At 35.6% G+C, this 18,768-nt stretch overlaps 1 protein-coding gene across 2 annotated transcripts in view; it reads right to left on the bottom strand.

The window, feature by feature from the left end:
• Positions 1–18,768, bottom strand: part of ARHGEF3 (Rho guanine nucleotide exchange factor 3) — a 140,490-nt gene that overhangs the window by 65,108 nt on the left and 56,614 nt on the right. For both annotated transcript variants that reach the window (XM_050904704.1, XM_050904705.1), the window contains exon 4: positions 3,161–3,223. In XM_050904704.1, the coding sequence (XP_050760661.1) occupies positions 3,161–3,223 (63 nt within the window). The remainder of the gene's footprint in view (positions 1–3,160; positions 3,224–18,768) is intronic.

The following is an 18,768-nucleotide window of genomic DNA, read 5'->3' as shown; positions in this document are numbered from 1 at the left end:
TTTAAGTCTTCTGTCATAGCCAGAAGCAAACTAGCCTTAACACCAATTATTATCAGTGATGAGAGCAAAGTATCACATGCTGAATAGGAGAATGTAGTATTATAATGTAGAAGAGTTCAGGGCAAATTAAGTTTCAAAGACACAGGACATAGCATATTCTCTCTGGCCGTACAGCATAAGATAATCAGCACCTTCTAGTAACAGAAAAAAGTGGTGACAGGCTTGAGGCTACCTCAAGCAAAAAAGATAAATCAACTAGTATTTATATAAATTGTCCATTTAAATAAACTGAGCATTTTTCAAGATACACTGCATACCACTACCCATTATATCCTCACAGGATATTCCCCACCCTGCTGACCTGAGTAATTCTGAAGTCGCATAAGGAAAGATTCAAACTTCATCCATTCCTTTCTCGCCCATTCTCTCCCTACAATTTTCTAATACAAACTTCAGCATGTATTTAAATTTAAGTAGTGAAGTTATTCACTGAAGACAGTGGGAATAGTTTTCTTAACAGCCCTTCACACATTTTATTGACAAGATCCCTCTAAAGTAGGGATTTACAAATATTTTCATGAAAATCAAAATCCAATAGTTTTAATTGTCATTGTCTCATAGATCAACATAGAAACATATAGCTAATTGCTTTATCTTTTCTCTGATTCACGTTTATATTCACTTGTCTTGCCAATAATGTGATCTGTGACCAGCAGGTCAAGGGAGGTGATTCTCCCCCTCTACTCCGCTCTCGTGAGACCCCGCCTGGAGTGCTGCGTTCAGCTCTGGGGCCCCCAGCGTAAGAAAGACATGGATCTGCTCGAGCAAGTCCAGAGGAGGGCCATGAAAATGATCGGGGGCTGGAGCCCCCTATGAAGACAGGCTGAGAGAGTTGGGGTTGTTTAGCCTGGAGAAGAGAAGGCTCTGGGGAGACCTTATAGCAGCCTTCCAGTACCTAAAGGGGGCCTACAGGAAAGCTGGAGAGGTGCTTTTTACAAGGGCATGTAGTGATAGGACAAGGGGTAATGGCTTTAAACTGAAAGAGGGTACATTTAGAGTAGATGTAAGGAAGAAATTCTTCACTGTGAGGGTGGTGAGGCACTGGAACAGGTTGCCCAGAGAGGTTGTGGATGCCCCATCCCTGGAAGTGTTCAAGGCCAGGTTGGATGGGGCTTTGAGCGACCTGGTCTCGTGGAAGGTGTCCGTGCCCATGGCAGGCGGGTTGGAACTAGATGATCTTTAAGGTCCCTTCCAACCCAAACCATTCTATGATAATAATGGTTACACAGAAAAGCAGTATCAAGGAAATAACATTTTATACATTTTAAGTAGTATTTAATAGCTGGAAATGAAGGGCATTCTACTGCTTATCAGTAAACCATGAACCTCACTTTGCTCTATGCTTTCTGTCTGTATTTCTGTGGGCCAAGTTCAGAGGTAACATCACATTAGATCGCCCTCCTCTAAGAATTCACCTATTAACAGAAACTGTACCTTTTAAGCAGTATTTACATCTTTAGCTATTAGCCAAAACAGAAGTTATACTCATCCATATATTTCTACAGCAGCGTAACAGCTTCTACACAAGAGAATTTTACATAATTGTCTTAATTATACAAGAATAAAATACATACTCTTTACAGAAACATGAAAATAGTTAAAACCAGCATTTTCCACCCCGGATCAGAGTCAGGCATGTAAAAAGCTATCAATTTGTCCAGAATACATAGTCAACAATTTTGAATTTTCCCTGAAGAATAACAATTCCATTAAAACTCCTTTAAAGGAATAACAATTCCTTTGAAGTTGGGCTGAATGTAAGGTCTAATGCGATTAACTAACATTAAAGTATTAGCTAACAGACAAGGTCAGGCTACTGTGGGTTTATGAACTCCAAAACGGTACTGGATTCTACCCAGCACACTTGAAGTGCCTACAAGAACTTGCATTTGTCTGCAACCATCCAGGCAGATGAACCCTTAAATGTAATTGCTTCTTCAAAGAACAGGTATACTTCAAAAACACAATTAAAATCTGATCGTTAAAGAAACTACAGCACTAGGTTTGACACCTGCTAATAAATTAAAAAAAAAAAAAAACTGTTAAAACAAGCAGCTCTATTTTTTAACTTACTTTTTCTGTCTGTACTACATGAGAGGTCTACAGAAAGGGGAAACTGGTTCAACAGCTAACTGTAAACAAGACACTGAAAATGATGATACAAACACTGAACAGAATGAATGGTAAATTTTCCTACATCTATTTTAGTTTCACGGATTTGAAATTATAAATGCAAGTGTACTCTTATGTCACAGCTTTACATGAGAAACCACACACATTGCAGTTTACTCCGTAATTACACTCATTAATACTTTGATTCAACATCCACCAAAATCAACAGAGGCGGGGTTGGAACTAGATGATCTTTAAGGTCCCTTCCAACCCAAACCATTCTATGATTCTATGACTATAGCTTATTTTTAAAGTAAACAGACATCAGTCACTGTAGCATTTTTTTTTTTAACTAATAAAACAAGTCAATATTTCACCTTTACTTACAGAAACAATTAAAAAATTCACAAGTCAGAAACAGTCTATTTGTACAGAAAAGTATACCCATAAATTGTGCAGTTTTTATAAAACATGTTTTCTGATGTCATCTTCACATCTGAAGTGTGTGATAGAGTAGCATAGCTGTATGTGATGTGCGCATCACTTCAGCAGTGACACACGTAGATCTCATTTGTATTAATATCAAATTACACAGTTTCACAACACCAGCATTAACCACCACTGACATAACTGAAATAAAATTTCTCATACAGCCATGCAATGGGATAAAAGGTCTGGTTTTAAGTCCTGCATTCACAATGCCCTTTTATCCTGACAATTATTTACTAATAAGAGATTCACTGCTTTAAAATAAACTGTCATTCCAACCTTTTATTTTTCTCCTTAAAAGTTTTACTACAGAAAAATAAACAGCAATAATACATCAAATTTAATTTTTTAGTAATAAGCAGAACAAGTTATTCATTCTATGTATGAAAACAATACAGCTGAAAAGATGAACAGGTTTGTTTCAGAGTACCCATAATAACCATATTTTAGTTCGGGGGGGGTGGGGAGGGAAGGCAAAAAGGAAAATGAAATTACTCACACTTGTGTCCAGGCTGCAGATACTGATTGTATCTTCATCTTGAGTACTCTGTTTTCGTTTTTTCTATAAAACAAAATGAAAAGAAAAGCTCAGTTTTGATGACTAGTACCAACTACCACTAGCTTGATCTTGAAACAGGTATATATAACGAAGTCATACACATATGGGTATACATAGTTAATTATTTTCTCTCATCATCATTATAATCACCATGCATGTGAATATAAACTCTATTTTCACAAGTTGAAAAGCTACCTATTAGCACATTAGTAAACAAAATACTGTTCCTTTTTCTGCTCAAAGAGAGTTAGGTTCACTTCAGTTAAGAAGCTTATTTCTAACTAAAACCATAATTAATTATTGCATATTATAAATTGTACTTTGGCACTTGATATGAACTTTTGTAACTAATGAGACTGTCAGGAGGAGAAACTCTTATTTTGTGTCAAAAGCCTATACTTAGATTTTTCAAAACATACATTCAGCAATCAAGTACTATTCCCAGACAGTCAATATTACATAGTGAGGATAACAGGTGAAATGTACTGCAGGAATTAAATTAACATATATTTGGATTTCAATATCCATGTCAGTGATTGCATTCTGCTCTATATTCAGGTTTTGTTTTGGAAAATGGCAAGCCCTCCCTCATGTCATTGCACAGGTTCACCACAAGATTAATCTTCATGCCCTTCAAATAAGAAGTATGAAATTTCATTTAACAGAGCTCTGCATTGTCTACCAGGCCAGGAAGATTTAGGAAACAAGAGGAGTCACAGAATATATGATCCTCATTAATCCAGCTGTGTTGTCTTCCACTGTGAACTAGAGATAAGCATTCACACATAATAATAGCTGGGATTTAGCTTCCAGTCTACAGAAGTCAAAGATAAGCAATTTAAAGAACAAAAAAACCCACACAGATGCCATACAGAGCTCCTATCTTATGAGATGCCGAAAACTCAGCTAAAAGGCAGAAGCTGCATGTTGTGCAGGTATTTTTTAATTATTTAAAAAAAAAAAAAACAAAAAACAACAAAATGAAAAAAACCCAAAAAACCTCTATCCCTCCCTCCCCAGTACCCATGCTCCTAGCTCTTATGAAGCCTGGAGGTTTTATTCCATCAAGCCATTAAAACAACCATTGCATCTACAAGGTCAAGTATATGGTTTCTGAGAACTGTTTCTTTGATGAACAAAGATAAGGAATATTTATCATAAAATCCAGAAGTTTTGATTTCATGCTGTTTTAAAATTAAACTGTAGGTGCTGAAACTTTTTATATTTACTCACTAGTTTTCAGCAGATCTTTGACTTGTATAATCATATTTAAAACAATTTTGCTATTTTTTAGGAAGTAACTTGTCTCACTTTTTTCTGACAATGATAATTTTGCAGTCAAGGACAGCTGTGTTTTAACACCATTATTATTCGGAAACAGAAACTAGATCATGAGTCCTCTCACCACACTACACAATGAGTAGTGTTTCATGAAAAGTAATTCTTCACCCGCAGACTATGCACAATCAAATCCCTCTTACCATTATAGTACAGATTTTTAGCAACAAGTTAAAGGACAGAATAGAACACAGAAATTTCTGGACCAGACCACACTGAGCAATGAACAGAAATATCTGAAATAATACTGAGTATATTTGTTTATCCTGTAGCAGTGTTTCATAAGGTTGGGTTTTTTTTTTTTTCCCACAGGATAAACTAATCTGAATTATTATTCTAGGGTTAGCCAATGTGAATTCATGATGAAAAACACAAAACAGGGATGAGATCTGTAAAGTCAGTACTTTGCCCAGAGGGTAACATTTCCTAAGATCCTAGTGAACATGTTGCAGACTATTCTTCAAACCTAATTAGACTCTGTAGATACAAATGCATGTATCCTTTAGTTTTCCTCAAAAAATTATATATTGGTTCTACTTAAGTCAACATTTAGTCTTTACTTTGCAAACAAGAAATTACAAAACTAAAAGGTAAAAGATACCATCCCTCCCACACAGTGGACACAGGTTAAATCAAAATGAAGGGTGTTTAGATTTGGAATACAGATTTCTACAAGAGAAGGGTAAATTAAAATGGTGTATGGATCTGGTATACCTGAATCTATACTAATTGATCATTCTGATGTACGGATGGATGTGATGCAACTGCATTCACAGCTTGGGTTGCTGTTGGTTTAAGTCTGACACCTTTAGTTATGGAAGTATAAAAATGGTGCAAACCTAAGCTTCAGTCTGCAAAATATTAGAATAAAAGTTAATTCCAAAAGAATCAATATAGTAATATAACACCAATAAAAAAAAGGGGGGGGGGGGGAAGGCAAGTGAGGTGCTTGACTAGAGTATGTGTTCCCAATACTCTATAGACAGGTCAAATAAAAAAAAAATGTCTCTCTAAAATAAATACTATGCATTTTGGAACCATAACCAATGTTTTCTATAATGGAATAGATGCATTTTCATTATTAATGGAGTGTGACAGATGACCACACACACAACAAATAGGTAGCTCCTTTGTTAAATAACTGATTAAAAGACTCTTACTGGTGGTCACATGGCTACAGATTAACACAGAATGTGGCATTTCCAACACAGGCCAACTCTAATGAAAGCAGATTGCAACTATAAATTATATAATATGAAGTACAAGCGTACTAGCTAGGCTACAGGACTAAAGTGAACTTGAATGAGACAGGACATCCTGTTATTGTAGAAGGAAAGTTACACAACAACAACTACGTGTGGGCGTCTGACTACTACATTCAAAGTGGGTATATGGGTCCAAAAAACAGAGGTATCATGGACAAAGCAGCGTCCATAAGGACAAGTGTCCAAGGCAAGGCTATTCAGGTAAAGCACAGCACAAAATGTAGTTAGTAGTAAATATTAACATGCCCATATCTTATCTAGAGACAACCTCTTTTGTTATATAACTAAACCTCAGTACACTCATGAGGAACAAATCAGTATCAACTGTGATGGACACACCAAAAGGGATGAAAAGACAGGTAAATTGTAAGAAAAGCAATTACATATTGAGTAAGTCTGGGACAGCCTCCATAAAGTAGATCCCTTGCTCTACCTTATACTTTACTATGCTAATCAAAGGATCACTTCTCACTTTATTTTAGCTCTTCTACTTACTGAAAAGTAACACAAAAAAATCTGCCTAACAACATGTATACTATACTATTCTTGTCTGGAAGTTTGCAAGTATTATACTAATGTTCTCTGTAAGTTTGTCTCAGCAGCTATGCAAGACAAGTCATTTCATACAGAAATTGTTAAATATCATCAACCACTGCAGACAAGATTAATGTTTTAAATTTTCTAAGAGTTTCAAGGGCTGTTATTATTGTATAAGGGGGGGTGGGGGGGACACAATGGCAAAAAAAAAAAATTTCCAATAATTGAGCTACCAGATAAATTTCTTTGCCCACAATAAGTGGATTAGAAGCTAAGATTGCAGTGGATATTGTGCAGGGAGCATAAGGTGCTCATTAAATTAATCCCTGCTCTTTGTGAGGATCTTTTACCCAAAGGAGTTACAAGTCCTGTCTTGGTTGTCATAGCACAACGCAGCTAACCTCTGAATCTCTCATGTTCCAGAAAATCACCCCTTAAATTTTGCTCTCCATTTTATGTTTTAAATCACACGGCACATCAAGTAATACAAACTTCACTCCATTTTGATCTGAATAATTTTGTGCATATGCCATTCACAAAAGATGCTAGAACTACAGTGTAATAGCTTTAGGATGAACCCAGAAGAAGAGTTATGTGATTAAGCATTGTATGTATCGCACACATTCGTAGTGGAATAAGCTCCACTGCAAAGCCAAGGATCTTTGACGATAAAATGAATTTATAGCCCAAATACTGAAATCAGTTAAGTGGCATATTAATGGAAAAACTTGAACTTCCTGAGAGAATTTAAGTAAGCAGTGCTCTGAAAGGTTCAAATATCTATTGCACACATTGTTTGAATGACAAATGTACATATCAAACAAGTCCTAACTGCATCATATTGTATTATGGTAGATTTTTCATACTAGCTTATATTGTCACACTGGACCACATTAAGCCAAAAAACACAATGTGTGAATCTTTACTCAACATGACACCTGCACTGGCCCAGGCATAGCACTAGGGAGAAAGGACTGATTTCTTAATTGCATTTTATTACCTTGCACATGAAGTATCCCTAGTTCTTGTTAGTATTTCTTGCAGTTATCTATGGCTGTAGCAATCACTAGTTTTAGTATAATTTAATAGCTTTTTTTTAGGACTATATGGCTTGAAGAAGCATGTGCAATAGAGAGAAGGAAAGCCCACGCTGAGTGTGCTATATTAAGATGACATACACTAGTAACTCCATGAGTACACCCATGCAGACATGTTACAGAAAATTGCAGAAGATTTAACCACAAACATGTCAAGGGATAGAAAAGTTGATGCCCTTACGGATACCTGAGCATGCCTGACTTATATACACATTGTGTTCCTTACATGTGTAATACATAATCACATTCTAATATACTGCATATGCATGCTCTTTTAACAGAACCATGTCCAGTTAGAGATTGTATCAGGTTTTGTTTTCATTAAAATCCCATAAGAAGCCCCAACATATTATGAATACTATGAAACAGGGATAAAGATGTAAGACACATGACCACTAGCGTTCCCATCTTTGTTCTTGGGAAGCACATTAAAGCTATTAATGTGAATATTCCTGAAATTTTAAACTGAACTATCCAATTAGAACCTATCTCTATTTTAAATTCAGAGTAATAATATTAACAATAATCCAATTAAAAGGTAGTATGCTATCCTTATACTAGACATGATCACTCATCATCTCCAGTGTATATTATTTACATGAGTAATGCCATACTGCAGCATTGTATGAAATACAATACAAAATACTGTGATTACTCCATGTCAGGCTATGAGCAATGGACAAATGCCACCTGCTATCTCACTGCAGAGTATTTCTTTATTAGAATTTGTACGTACTTGAAACAAAATAAATTGAAAAACATTATGAAGCTGTTTGCCTTGCTAGGAAAAAAGGACAGCTTGCAACACTTTGATAACTCCCCTTTTCTGCACAATATTTGTAGACCTTAAAAAAGGTGTACATGTCTGTGTGAAAAAAGTATACCAATAACAAGTTTCTATTCTGAATAGAGATGTGTCTGTGTTTTCTGACTGACCACACAGATGCATTACATGCATCTGAATGGGTACCTCTAGACTGAAAGACTTTTTCTATCACACTTGGTTTTTTCCCTTGTCTTTTGAAATTTAAAAAAAAAAAAAAAAAAATTCTAACTCCCCAGACCACGATGACTGGGTGTATAACAAGGTTGAATCTTGAGCAATGTTTGTGATACTGTTACCTAAAAGGCTGTGATTACATCCACAGTTATAGAGACAGAACACTTCCTGGTCTTAACACAGCAGGAAAGAGTTGTTCTCAATAATTATCTCACAGGAGATGAGAAAGTAAGATATCCAATTATATATTAAAGCAGTGATTTAATTAAAGGAATTAGAGCAATAAGACATTGTTATGGGAAGGCTGGATTAACATCCTCTCTCCATCACAGGGTTTTAGTTATCAATACCAGAGATTTATATTTTACCACCTGGGAGATGAAATGCAAAGATGCACAAAAATAGTCTGATAAAAAACCCCATCCTGTGACAGGGAAGGAAATGCTTTTCAGAAGAATTGCTGACTTTTGCTAAATCATCTATCCATTCTAATTGCTTAGAAATGTGTCTGCACACAGACTGGCATCAAAATAAATAGTTCAAGACAATGTATTTGCGTAGGCACATAATACCCTTAAACCTTCTAAATCAGACAGACTCATTTCAAAACAAAACACAGAACAACTTACTTTTTCAGCCCTTTTTTCATACAGAAATCAATTTAACAAATGAGGATCCATTCATCCTAACAAAACAGACTTTCTCCACCCATCCAAAACAAGAAGTCCAAAATAAATAAAAATTAAAAACCGTGTAATCATTCTGTATTTCAAATTGTTTTCATAAAAAAATACTAAAAAAAAAAATCTTAGTCCTTCCAGAACATACACCTGGGCACACTTCAACACTGATAACTGGAAGGAAGCAACTTTGTTAAAAACAGAGTTCTAATATATGATTTAAATAAATATGAGTAGGTAGAGGTGCATATATATACTTATATATACACACATATACACACTTATATCCAAAAATATAATATATATGTGCATACACAAATACATACATACATGTATCTATCACATTCCCCCCCCACCCCCTTTTTTTTTTTTTTTTTTTTTTTTTTGAAAAACAAGGCAAACATACCACAACATGTTCTACTACGGTTCCTTTGAATGTCCTGTTAAGATTCTGGGGGAGGGAAGTACGTGATGAACTAAAAAATATTTGGGTAAACATCATTAAGTCTAAGTTAAAGAAACAGTTTTTCGTACCAGTAATAATTCAAAGTTTCTTTAAAAGGATTTCTAGGTGGCAAAATGCAAGTTAACATATTTTTTGCAAAGTTCAATAATGAGAGCAATTGTGGACTCCCACTCCTCATAACAGAACATCACCACACTGCATTTTCAAAGGTAAATATCTAAAAAGGCATGAATGTAAACATATTTTTATGTCTCTGACTATTTTATATGTGAATGATTTCCTAATCAATTGCGTACTCTTATGAAAGAAAATTGGGTCATGAATAATGACCAAATGAATGCATTAATTCATTAATGTATAAAAACTGCATTTTTGCTAAGTCTATCCTATGTAATAAAAGTTTAATCAAAAAATAAAACCCCCTAAACTAAACAAAAACAAAATCTCCAATAATACAGAAAAGGGAAAACCATTTAGCCAACAAAACTTTTTATCATTTTTACTGTTGAGGAAAAGGCAGGAAGGGATTAATTGTTCTGGGTTTTATGCTCCTCTCCAGTTTATGGTACACTATTATCAAGGACAACCCAAAGGACAGTATCTCTATCAGACTGAGTTAAAAACCAAAACCAACCAAAGAAAACCAATTTGAAGAGATCACATATAGTCAAAAATAAAATCCAAAAGGGATTACTATGGAAGGAGGGCAGAAAACAGACCAAATACTTAACAAGAAGTAAAACATCACAGGCCAGAAAAGGTTCAAGGGTGGACTGCACACTCCAAAGGGCGGATGATGTCTGTGTGAAAAGCAGCTCTACTACATAATTTTTTTTTTATTTTAAGAAGCAATCAGTATCTCCTTAGCCAGCTGAGAGCTCTGTCAATTTACAAGGAACCTTCACATCGAAACCCTGATGATGGCCTTCTGTACTAGGAATCATAGTCAATGTTTAAGCAGCTGGGAATAAGGCAGGAACATACCATAATTTTCTTTCTATAAAGACATCAAATCACAACAATAATCCAGACTTTCATGTGAATTTCTACTCGCACTGTTTTTATACAACATTCCTTCAAAAAATCCAGTTAGCTTATAAATTCTCTTGATATGTAAATCATTTTTATCAGCAAAATCCACATGTATATATTCAAGTATACTAGCGATTCTAAGCACCCTTCTAATTCTTAAATACCTAACATGTACAGAAGCTGGTAAGTTCAAAAGAATATTCAGACACTACAATTCTCATCTTTTTTCCTTTGCAGTACTTCCACACTCATCCATAACATGTTGATCCCTCTCTTAAAAAGCCCTGAAAAATACCACTTGCTAAGATCAAATTTATTCCTTTAATGACTCCAAAACCTCCATCTGCTGTTGCTTCTATGTTATAAGATCTGTTTCAAGTTTTCACTGTTTCTATTTCAAATCACATTCAAATGATCTCAAAGGTATCAAGCTCCCAGTTAGTTATATCACAGAGTATGGAGGATTCAGAGTCAGGACACAAGAGTCCAGTGATGAGAACAAACAGTACAAAACAGATGTTAAAAGGTATGCAAGAAGTGAGGTAGGATGAAAGAAATAATGACAAACTGGACTGGGAGGGAAGTATTTCAATTCTCCAGACTAATTTAAAGTGTTTCCAGAAGTTTCACAGATGACACAGCCAGAAAACAGAAAAGTTAAAATATTTCAGTTTGGTCTTCCTAATACAACAGGAGGCAATTCTGACTAAACACTTCAACATTTTTCTCACCTGCTGTTATCACTCAGTTAATAAAATATGCCTTGGATCCAGCTTAAATTGGGTATAAAATTACTAGACAAAAGATTAATAACCTTCTATCTTAAGGTTAGTTGAATAATCACTAATTTAAAGTTTCCTGCCACAAGTGGTGGGATATAACATCACAAAGCAGATTTCAGAAGTGAACTGGAAGAGGCAGCAGTGGTGTCACATTACCCAGCTTCAAGCCAGAACGCTTGTGATACTGAAACAAGAATAAGCCTCAGGTAGAATTACCCATTTTCCATCTTGTCACGTTACTGTTGCACTGACGTTCAAGCGTCTAAGATGAAATAAAGGTACAGATGCAAAAAAAAAAAAAAAAAAACCAAACCAAAAAACAAACACCACCACCACAAAAAAAACCCCAACAAAAACACCACAAAACTTTGGCCTGGCTGATACAATGCACAGTTCTAGAAAGAAGTCCATATAGAGGAAGACCATGTCATATTAATCACATAAGCAACTCTGTCTGCAATAACCAGCTAGAAACCTCTGAATTTCCTGTTGAATATGGTGTTCCTCCTCAGTTTGGTCCAGAGCTAACTAATTATAATTTCACAAACAAGTGATAATTCATTCCCTAGTTTAAGCTCATTCAGAGAAAGAGATGAATCTCCTGTCATCTTTTAAGGCCAGCCCTCTTCACTTTACCATAGCCTACCACTCACCTTCATGCCAGTACCATTCTTCCTCCCTGCTTACCTTTCACTTCCATGCCTGCACCAGTGACAGTTCTAAGAGCTTGAAGTCATGGGAAGACAACAGCATTTTAAAGCAAGTTTTCCCAGAGCATAGTGCCCTTTTTTTTTTTTTTTTTTAGCTGAATGATGCATCATACATGCTTTTTGGGACCATAACTTCAGAATACTGAATTCAACTACAAAATTTTTTAAAAAAGAACAGAAGTTGTTCCCCTGCATTCCAATATCACAGTTCCTTATGTTATGTTGACAAAAAGAGCTTGCTTAAGCTCTAAAGAGGACCAAAAATTCCTTAGTTTTACAATAAAACTGGTTTCTGCATCTATTTCCGCTGCCCTCTACTGTTCAGAATACCAAAGACATTCCAGGTTTCTTTTTCTCAAGAGTGACACAAAAATCTAAACAAAAGCTTTATTCCTTTTGAGGGAGAAACAGTCAGAGGTGACCCGATTGCACAGTTTGCACCGAGTCTGGTACAAAGCTTTGCCAGTTCTATTTCCCACTCCACACATGTTCAGCTGGCAGGCTCTTTGCATATTGGTGTTAGTAACAGAACTTGCTTGTTCTTGATGTCCCAAGCAAAACAAAAAAATGAAAAAACAGACTCTGCTCTAAGTCTGTTACAACACAGTAGAAAACACTGAAATAGAGGTGAGGTCATCTATGACACATAAGACTTTGCCATTGAAACTATGTAAGCACTTCTGAGGAGTCAGACACATCTCTGCCAGACAAAATGGCAGCTCCTTTTCACCTTTCTCTGAGCACAGAGAGCAAGCTTTATTTCTACAGTGCTTATTGTGATGGATTTGAGATTTTTCCGGTCAATGTAATATAAAGTGAACACTGAAGTGAACAATGAAATGAAAGTTATATTCAATGTGTTTAACATTAACAACAGGAAATGGGTGTGCATGTACGGGATGCTGTAAGGACAAGGATCAGCAGAGCTTTGTTTGAGGACTGGTATTTATTCTATCTTTATTTAACCTTCTTCCTTCCCCTTTTCAGAAGACGGGGGAGAGTGTCAGTCAGTGGAATCTAGCAGAGAGTTAAACATGCTGAAACTTTTTCATATTTTACTATGAAGTCTGAATCAAATTCAGATAAATAAGTTACATATTTTTCTTTCTCTGTAGGAATTCTTTGTTACGTGAGTGAACAGCAATCTTTATTATATGATCCTTTCTCAGTCAGAACTTGAAGACTGCTACATAAATTATGCTTTTAACACAATCAATATCTAAGGATTCTAAATTCACCTGGCATATAAATAAAAACTAAGATGCAATTTAAAAGAGTCCATACACTATTTAGATTTATCTTCTGTTCTTCTCACAAACACTTTTCAGCTGGGATCTGTCAGATCCAGTTCTTTGTGCCCTGAAGTAATATAACCAGTCAGCATGCAAATAATCCCTGGATTCCTTTTCTTTTCACAAGCTGACATGATGAAGTTGCAGTTCCTAGCCTTGTATGTTTGTGTTGAGGGAGTTTATTATAGGTCTAGTTGTAAAAGCCAGAATAATCAAAGTTGGGCTATTTTAATGCTCTAACTCTGCTCTTAAAGGTTTTGTGCACTTGAAGGCATGGGGACTTCCTCTGACTGGACAGCAACGACCTGTACTTGCTGCAGTTGACCATTTAATCACAGCTGTCAACCACCACTTCTGGTTCCAAAACTGCTACATCTGCGTATGTAAGAGGTAAGACTTCTTTTCTTGGAACAAAAATCACAATGAAATTTTCTCACTTCAAAAGCAGATTCATTCAAATGACACTTTATTATTATTTTTATTATATTATTTATTTTTTAGGTTTGGGGGTTTTATTGTTTGTTTGTTTTTAAGAATGTCAGGAATCCAACGGCTCTCTTACTGTAATAGAGAGCTTGGATTGCTGATGCTGAGCACAGCACCAGAGCCACATACAGCAGAATGAAACAATTTCCATAAACTAGGTCTCCACATGGCACTCAATTGGCTTACATTTGCATAAACTGCAGTAATCACTTAATTGTTCTAATACTCTACTGCTAGTCTGCTTTCCTCCAGCCTCCTGCACTCAGCATCATTATGCTGCTATACCTTTAAAACCACAGACAGGTTCCTGCATATGGCTTTTGATCTAAGCACCTCAAGTGCTGCTCTTCAGCATCACACAGAATAGATAAAATGGCTGCACCCAAAATGGATTTTTCTGCAGATAAAAACAATACCACTTTTACTAAAATTACATGTTGCTCTCTCTCTATATTTAACCCAAAAATAGAAACACACACACACAAACACTTGAGCTCCATTTCTTAGGCAACAAGGCTTACGGGATATTGGTCAATATCGCTGTGACTCCTGATTCTTGAATCATTTTATTTTTGTAAAACTTGTTGCCCAGTTTCAACCAAAATTGACAAAGAGATAAAGACTTCAATCATTTTGGACAAAGATATAGAACAGGAGACAGAATTTGCACCCAACTTAAAAGATTTCAAAGTGAGCTCAGCAATATTAGTAAACACTAAATAATCTGTGTGATTTTACTTCACAAACATGGATCTCCCTGGTGTTCCATGAAAACTATGGCATTTATTAGATTTCTGCTGCTATAAATTTTCAACTGAATATCTAAAATACATATCCACAGCAAATATGCATATTAAGTACATCCAAAAAGACTACACTAATTTAACAGTATGTCAGTTAGTAATTACCAGTCCCATTCTTAAGCTATTTAATAAAATCTGAGAACTCAAACGTGTAACATCTATTAAACTAATTTTCACTAGTTGAATAGCTCTTCATTTCTCTGACAGTCTTAATAAACTTTCCGAGCCTGTTGCGATTTTGATTTATCTTTCTTAAACATTATTTAAGTCAGAACTGCATAAAGCATTCCAGATAACGTCTTAAAAACATTCTGTGCAATAGATTTATCACAGACCTCTCTCACTATTGAAAATTGTCACAGGGAACGTAAAAAAAAAAAAAAGTATCCCAATTAACAATCCAGCCTTAAGCTTCAGTATACTTAAGGCACATTCTCCACAGCAAGTCCAAGAGCATAAAGGCTCTTGAACATATCCCTGACTTGCTTGCCTCGCACTACAGGCCCCCATCTTTATGCCGTTTCTAAGAACTTCAAAGTACAATTTTATTCAACATATACACAAATATTTTGAAATAACTTTGCTTCTTAAATAAGAGGAAGCTCTCTATTTTTCTGAGTGGAAGGATGCTACAAACTGGGACTAGAGCTGCAGAGTCAGAGATCAGATTTGTGCACTTGTGACCCTAACGTTCTACTCTCACTCACATATTATTAACAGCCCAAAACCAAAATCCCAACAAATCATCAAGAACAATCAAGTATTAAATGCTAACCATCGCAACATGTAAAACAAGTCAATGTGTACAATGCAGCTCTTTCTAAAGTATGCTGAAAAGTTTGAAGTGACAGATTTTATAATATAATTGTATACTCTGTTCTACTGCTTAATTAACATTACAGTTGGGAAGCGTTTCCCCCCAAAATACTTAACCTAAATCTGCCTTGCTATGAAATAAGCCCACTTATTCCTGTGCTACCCTTGGCAAATACAAAGAACAAGTACCAACTTTATAATTGTTCCCACACACTCAGAGACAAATGTATACTTGTACCTCATATCAAGTCTTATTTTTCTACACAAAACATGTGCTAAGTCTTTTAAACTTTCTTCACAGGCTCTATTTTCTACAGTTACTATCAATCTTGCTACTTTTCAGTCCACATCTTTCCAAAGTGCAATGTCTAAAACTGCACCGTTTTCCAGGTGATACCACATACACATGCTGCAGAGCAGAATCATTATGCATTGTAAACACACTGTAAATAGGATCTGTTACAGCTTTCACTTTGACAATGGATAGACTTATGTATATATCAATAAATGTTCACATTTAAACCCTAGCAGCTGCCAAAATCCTCATTTTCACACTAGGAGACATAGGCAGAGATGTTTACATGTGTATGATAAAAAAAGCAAAACCAAAAACATAAAACCACCATCCTGCAGCAATAAACTACCAATACACAGAGAAAAATAAACCATCATCCATCCCACTGGGAATATCGGATTATATAATCTAAACTTTTAACAAATTTCTTGCCTTACAGAAGGAAACATTCCTACTAAGCAACATTTTGGTTTCATTAATACCCAATTTTAAATCCTGGCATGCTTGGAAGCAATATCTGTGCAATTTCCACTTACTTCAATGCCACACATGCGAACAATAAGAAGTAACATGATCCCGAATTTACACTTACCTGATGATGCACAAAAAAGCAACACCACACCATGAGGTACTCTGTATTGTACTCAGATTTTAGGAGGTTTCTTAATATTCAGCGTGACAGTGAAAAGACTTTGCTACAAAGGAGTCCCTATGTCTCTCCTTCACTTTTCGGCAGGAACTCCTCCCCATGCAGCCACACAGTTTGCTCTCGTTTCCTGTCATGCAGTATACTAGAAGTGTCAGAAGCTGAGTGATATGTATTGTCGTGTCTATCTCTGTTGTGGTTTTTCCCCATAGATTGCTTTGAATAATATTTTAAACAGACAAAAGTGTTTTTAAAATTGCTCACAAGTGAACGGCACCAGTATGGTAAAGGTAAAGACATCATTAATGTGTTTTTAAAGTAATAGGTAGGTCTTTGGGGGCTTTGAGACTCAGTAACTGAAACACAGTCCATCTCCTACCTGTGCAATTCTCAGTCTTAAACAGCAGCAATGGGCTTTAAACTCGAGGGCAGACAACTACCTCCAAATGTAGATACCTCAGAAAAAACAGCTGGTAGACACTGGGTGGAACTTTTAAAAATTCAGTTCACAGAAAATTTTCAGTATTTCAGAAATTAAGCAATCTGCTAAGTGTGAGTTCTTAAATTAACAGAGGCATAATGGTAAGAACTCATCACAGAATGTTTTAGCATCAGCCCAGAATCAAGGCCCAAAGATCAGCTTGGCAGAGCGCCCAAATTTTGCACGTGAGGACGCGTCAAGGAAGGGCAAAGTTCAATTTTATCCCTGGTAGTTTGATATAACTGATGAAAGAAACTCCATTTTTGCTGATTCTCCACCAATCTAGATAAGCAAGCCTTTAGCAACTGCATCCTATAAAACCCAGTGAATCTTCCTTTCACTGGAGTTTGGAAAGCTATATACCTTAAGCATCAAGAAAGCATTCACCTTAAAGTTATTGCTGCCTTAAAAACATCGAATAAGACTGTTGCTACCTCAATGAAATAAAATTTCCCAGCCCACTTGAAATTTCGAAACTGCGGATCTCCTTCTGCAAGGACTCCCTGGACACATACACACTGGCCATCAATGTGATTGAGAACTTGAAGTCAGTAAACTTACAGGATTAGGTTCCAGACTCGTAATCTAAACTGCAAAATATAATGCTTCCTTGAGAGCTCTTATATTTGCATGCCAAATCATTCTTCGGACAAGAACGACTGAGAGAGACCGACCTGCTAATAATGTGAATCTTCAGTGATGTCTCTCAAACTGCCAGCTAGGTCACCAGCACTTTCTAATACATATTTTCCGTTAATATATACTCAGTTAATTGCCTCTTTTGGCCATCATATTAAGTTACATTACTTCAAGATAAGAAAGGCTAAGTTTCATGAGGCGCTTATCTGCAAGTTATCAAAATACATAGCTTCCCACACATTATATGAAAATTTATATTTGCATATGATTCATATATACCAGTTTCAATGTGCATTTGAGCAGCCCTCTTCAAAATGTAGACATACATAGATATCAACTTCCCTTAGACAAAGTTAGCTAGAAAACAATGCAGATTATTGACCCCAAAAAATGGAATCCATAAACATCACAAGCAATTGAAACACAGTGCTTTATATGGCAAGTAAAAATGAGTGATCTAAAATGGCTTTCCTACATCTTTCCTGCATCACAAACTGAATTAACTATTTTGGGCAAGTGAAACTTGTCCTCAGAAACTAGTAAAAAGGAACTATTGAGAGATATATGAGATTTGGTTCTTTTTTAGAGTGTATGTGGGCCCTAATGTAAAGAACAAGTGCAAATACAGGGAAAAGTAAAATCCTCAAACTTTTCTGATCCTTGTACACACACTGCAAATACACAGCAAAAAGCTTCTTGAGTGCTTACCTTTTAAAATATTTTCTATACATTTGTAAGATAGTGCATTCTTGATTTTAGAAGACTTATTGATTAGTCATATTAGACAACTGAATATGTTCCTATTACTATTCCAAAGAGACTTTTTTGTTCAAGACTTAAGTAATAATTGTGTGAAAAGTTCAGGCAACTATCCATAATTGGACAAAGAGAAACAGCTAAATGTATTAGTCAACTGTTTCATTTTAACATTTAAAAAAAAAAAAATCAAGTTTTCAGTATAATAAACATAAGATGAATACATTTTTGTCATACTTTCTACATTAAAAGATTTAAGGTTCAAACTATGTATTTAGCTAACCACGCAAACTTCTTTTACTACATTCCCTATGTTAAGCTAGAATTAGACCTTTCAGGTGCAGGGAGGGCAAGTGTTGTTTGATAACAGCATGCCACTTTAACCATTAAAACCATGTTTTCTTAACACCACCACTAATATTAAAAT

This window comes from Gymnogyps californianus, chromosome 13, assembly GCF_018139145.2.
Source record: "Gymnogyps californianus isolate 813 chromosome 13, ASM1813914v2, whole genome shotgun sequence".
In the NCBI taxonomy this organism is placed as follows: domain Eukaryota; kingdom Metazoa; phylum Chordata; class Aves; order Accipitriformes; family Cathartidae; genus Gymnogyps; species Gymnogyps californianus.
This window is presented reverse-complemented; position numbering and strand designations above follow the sequence as displayed.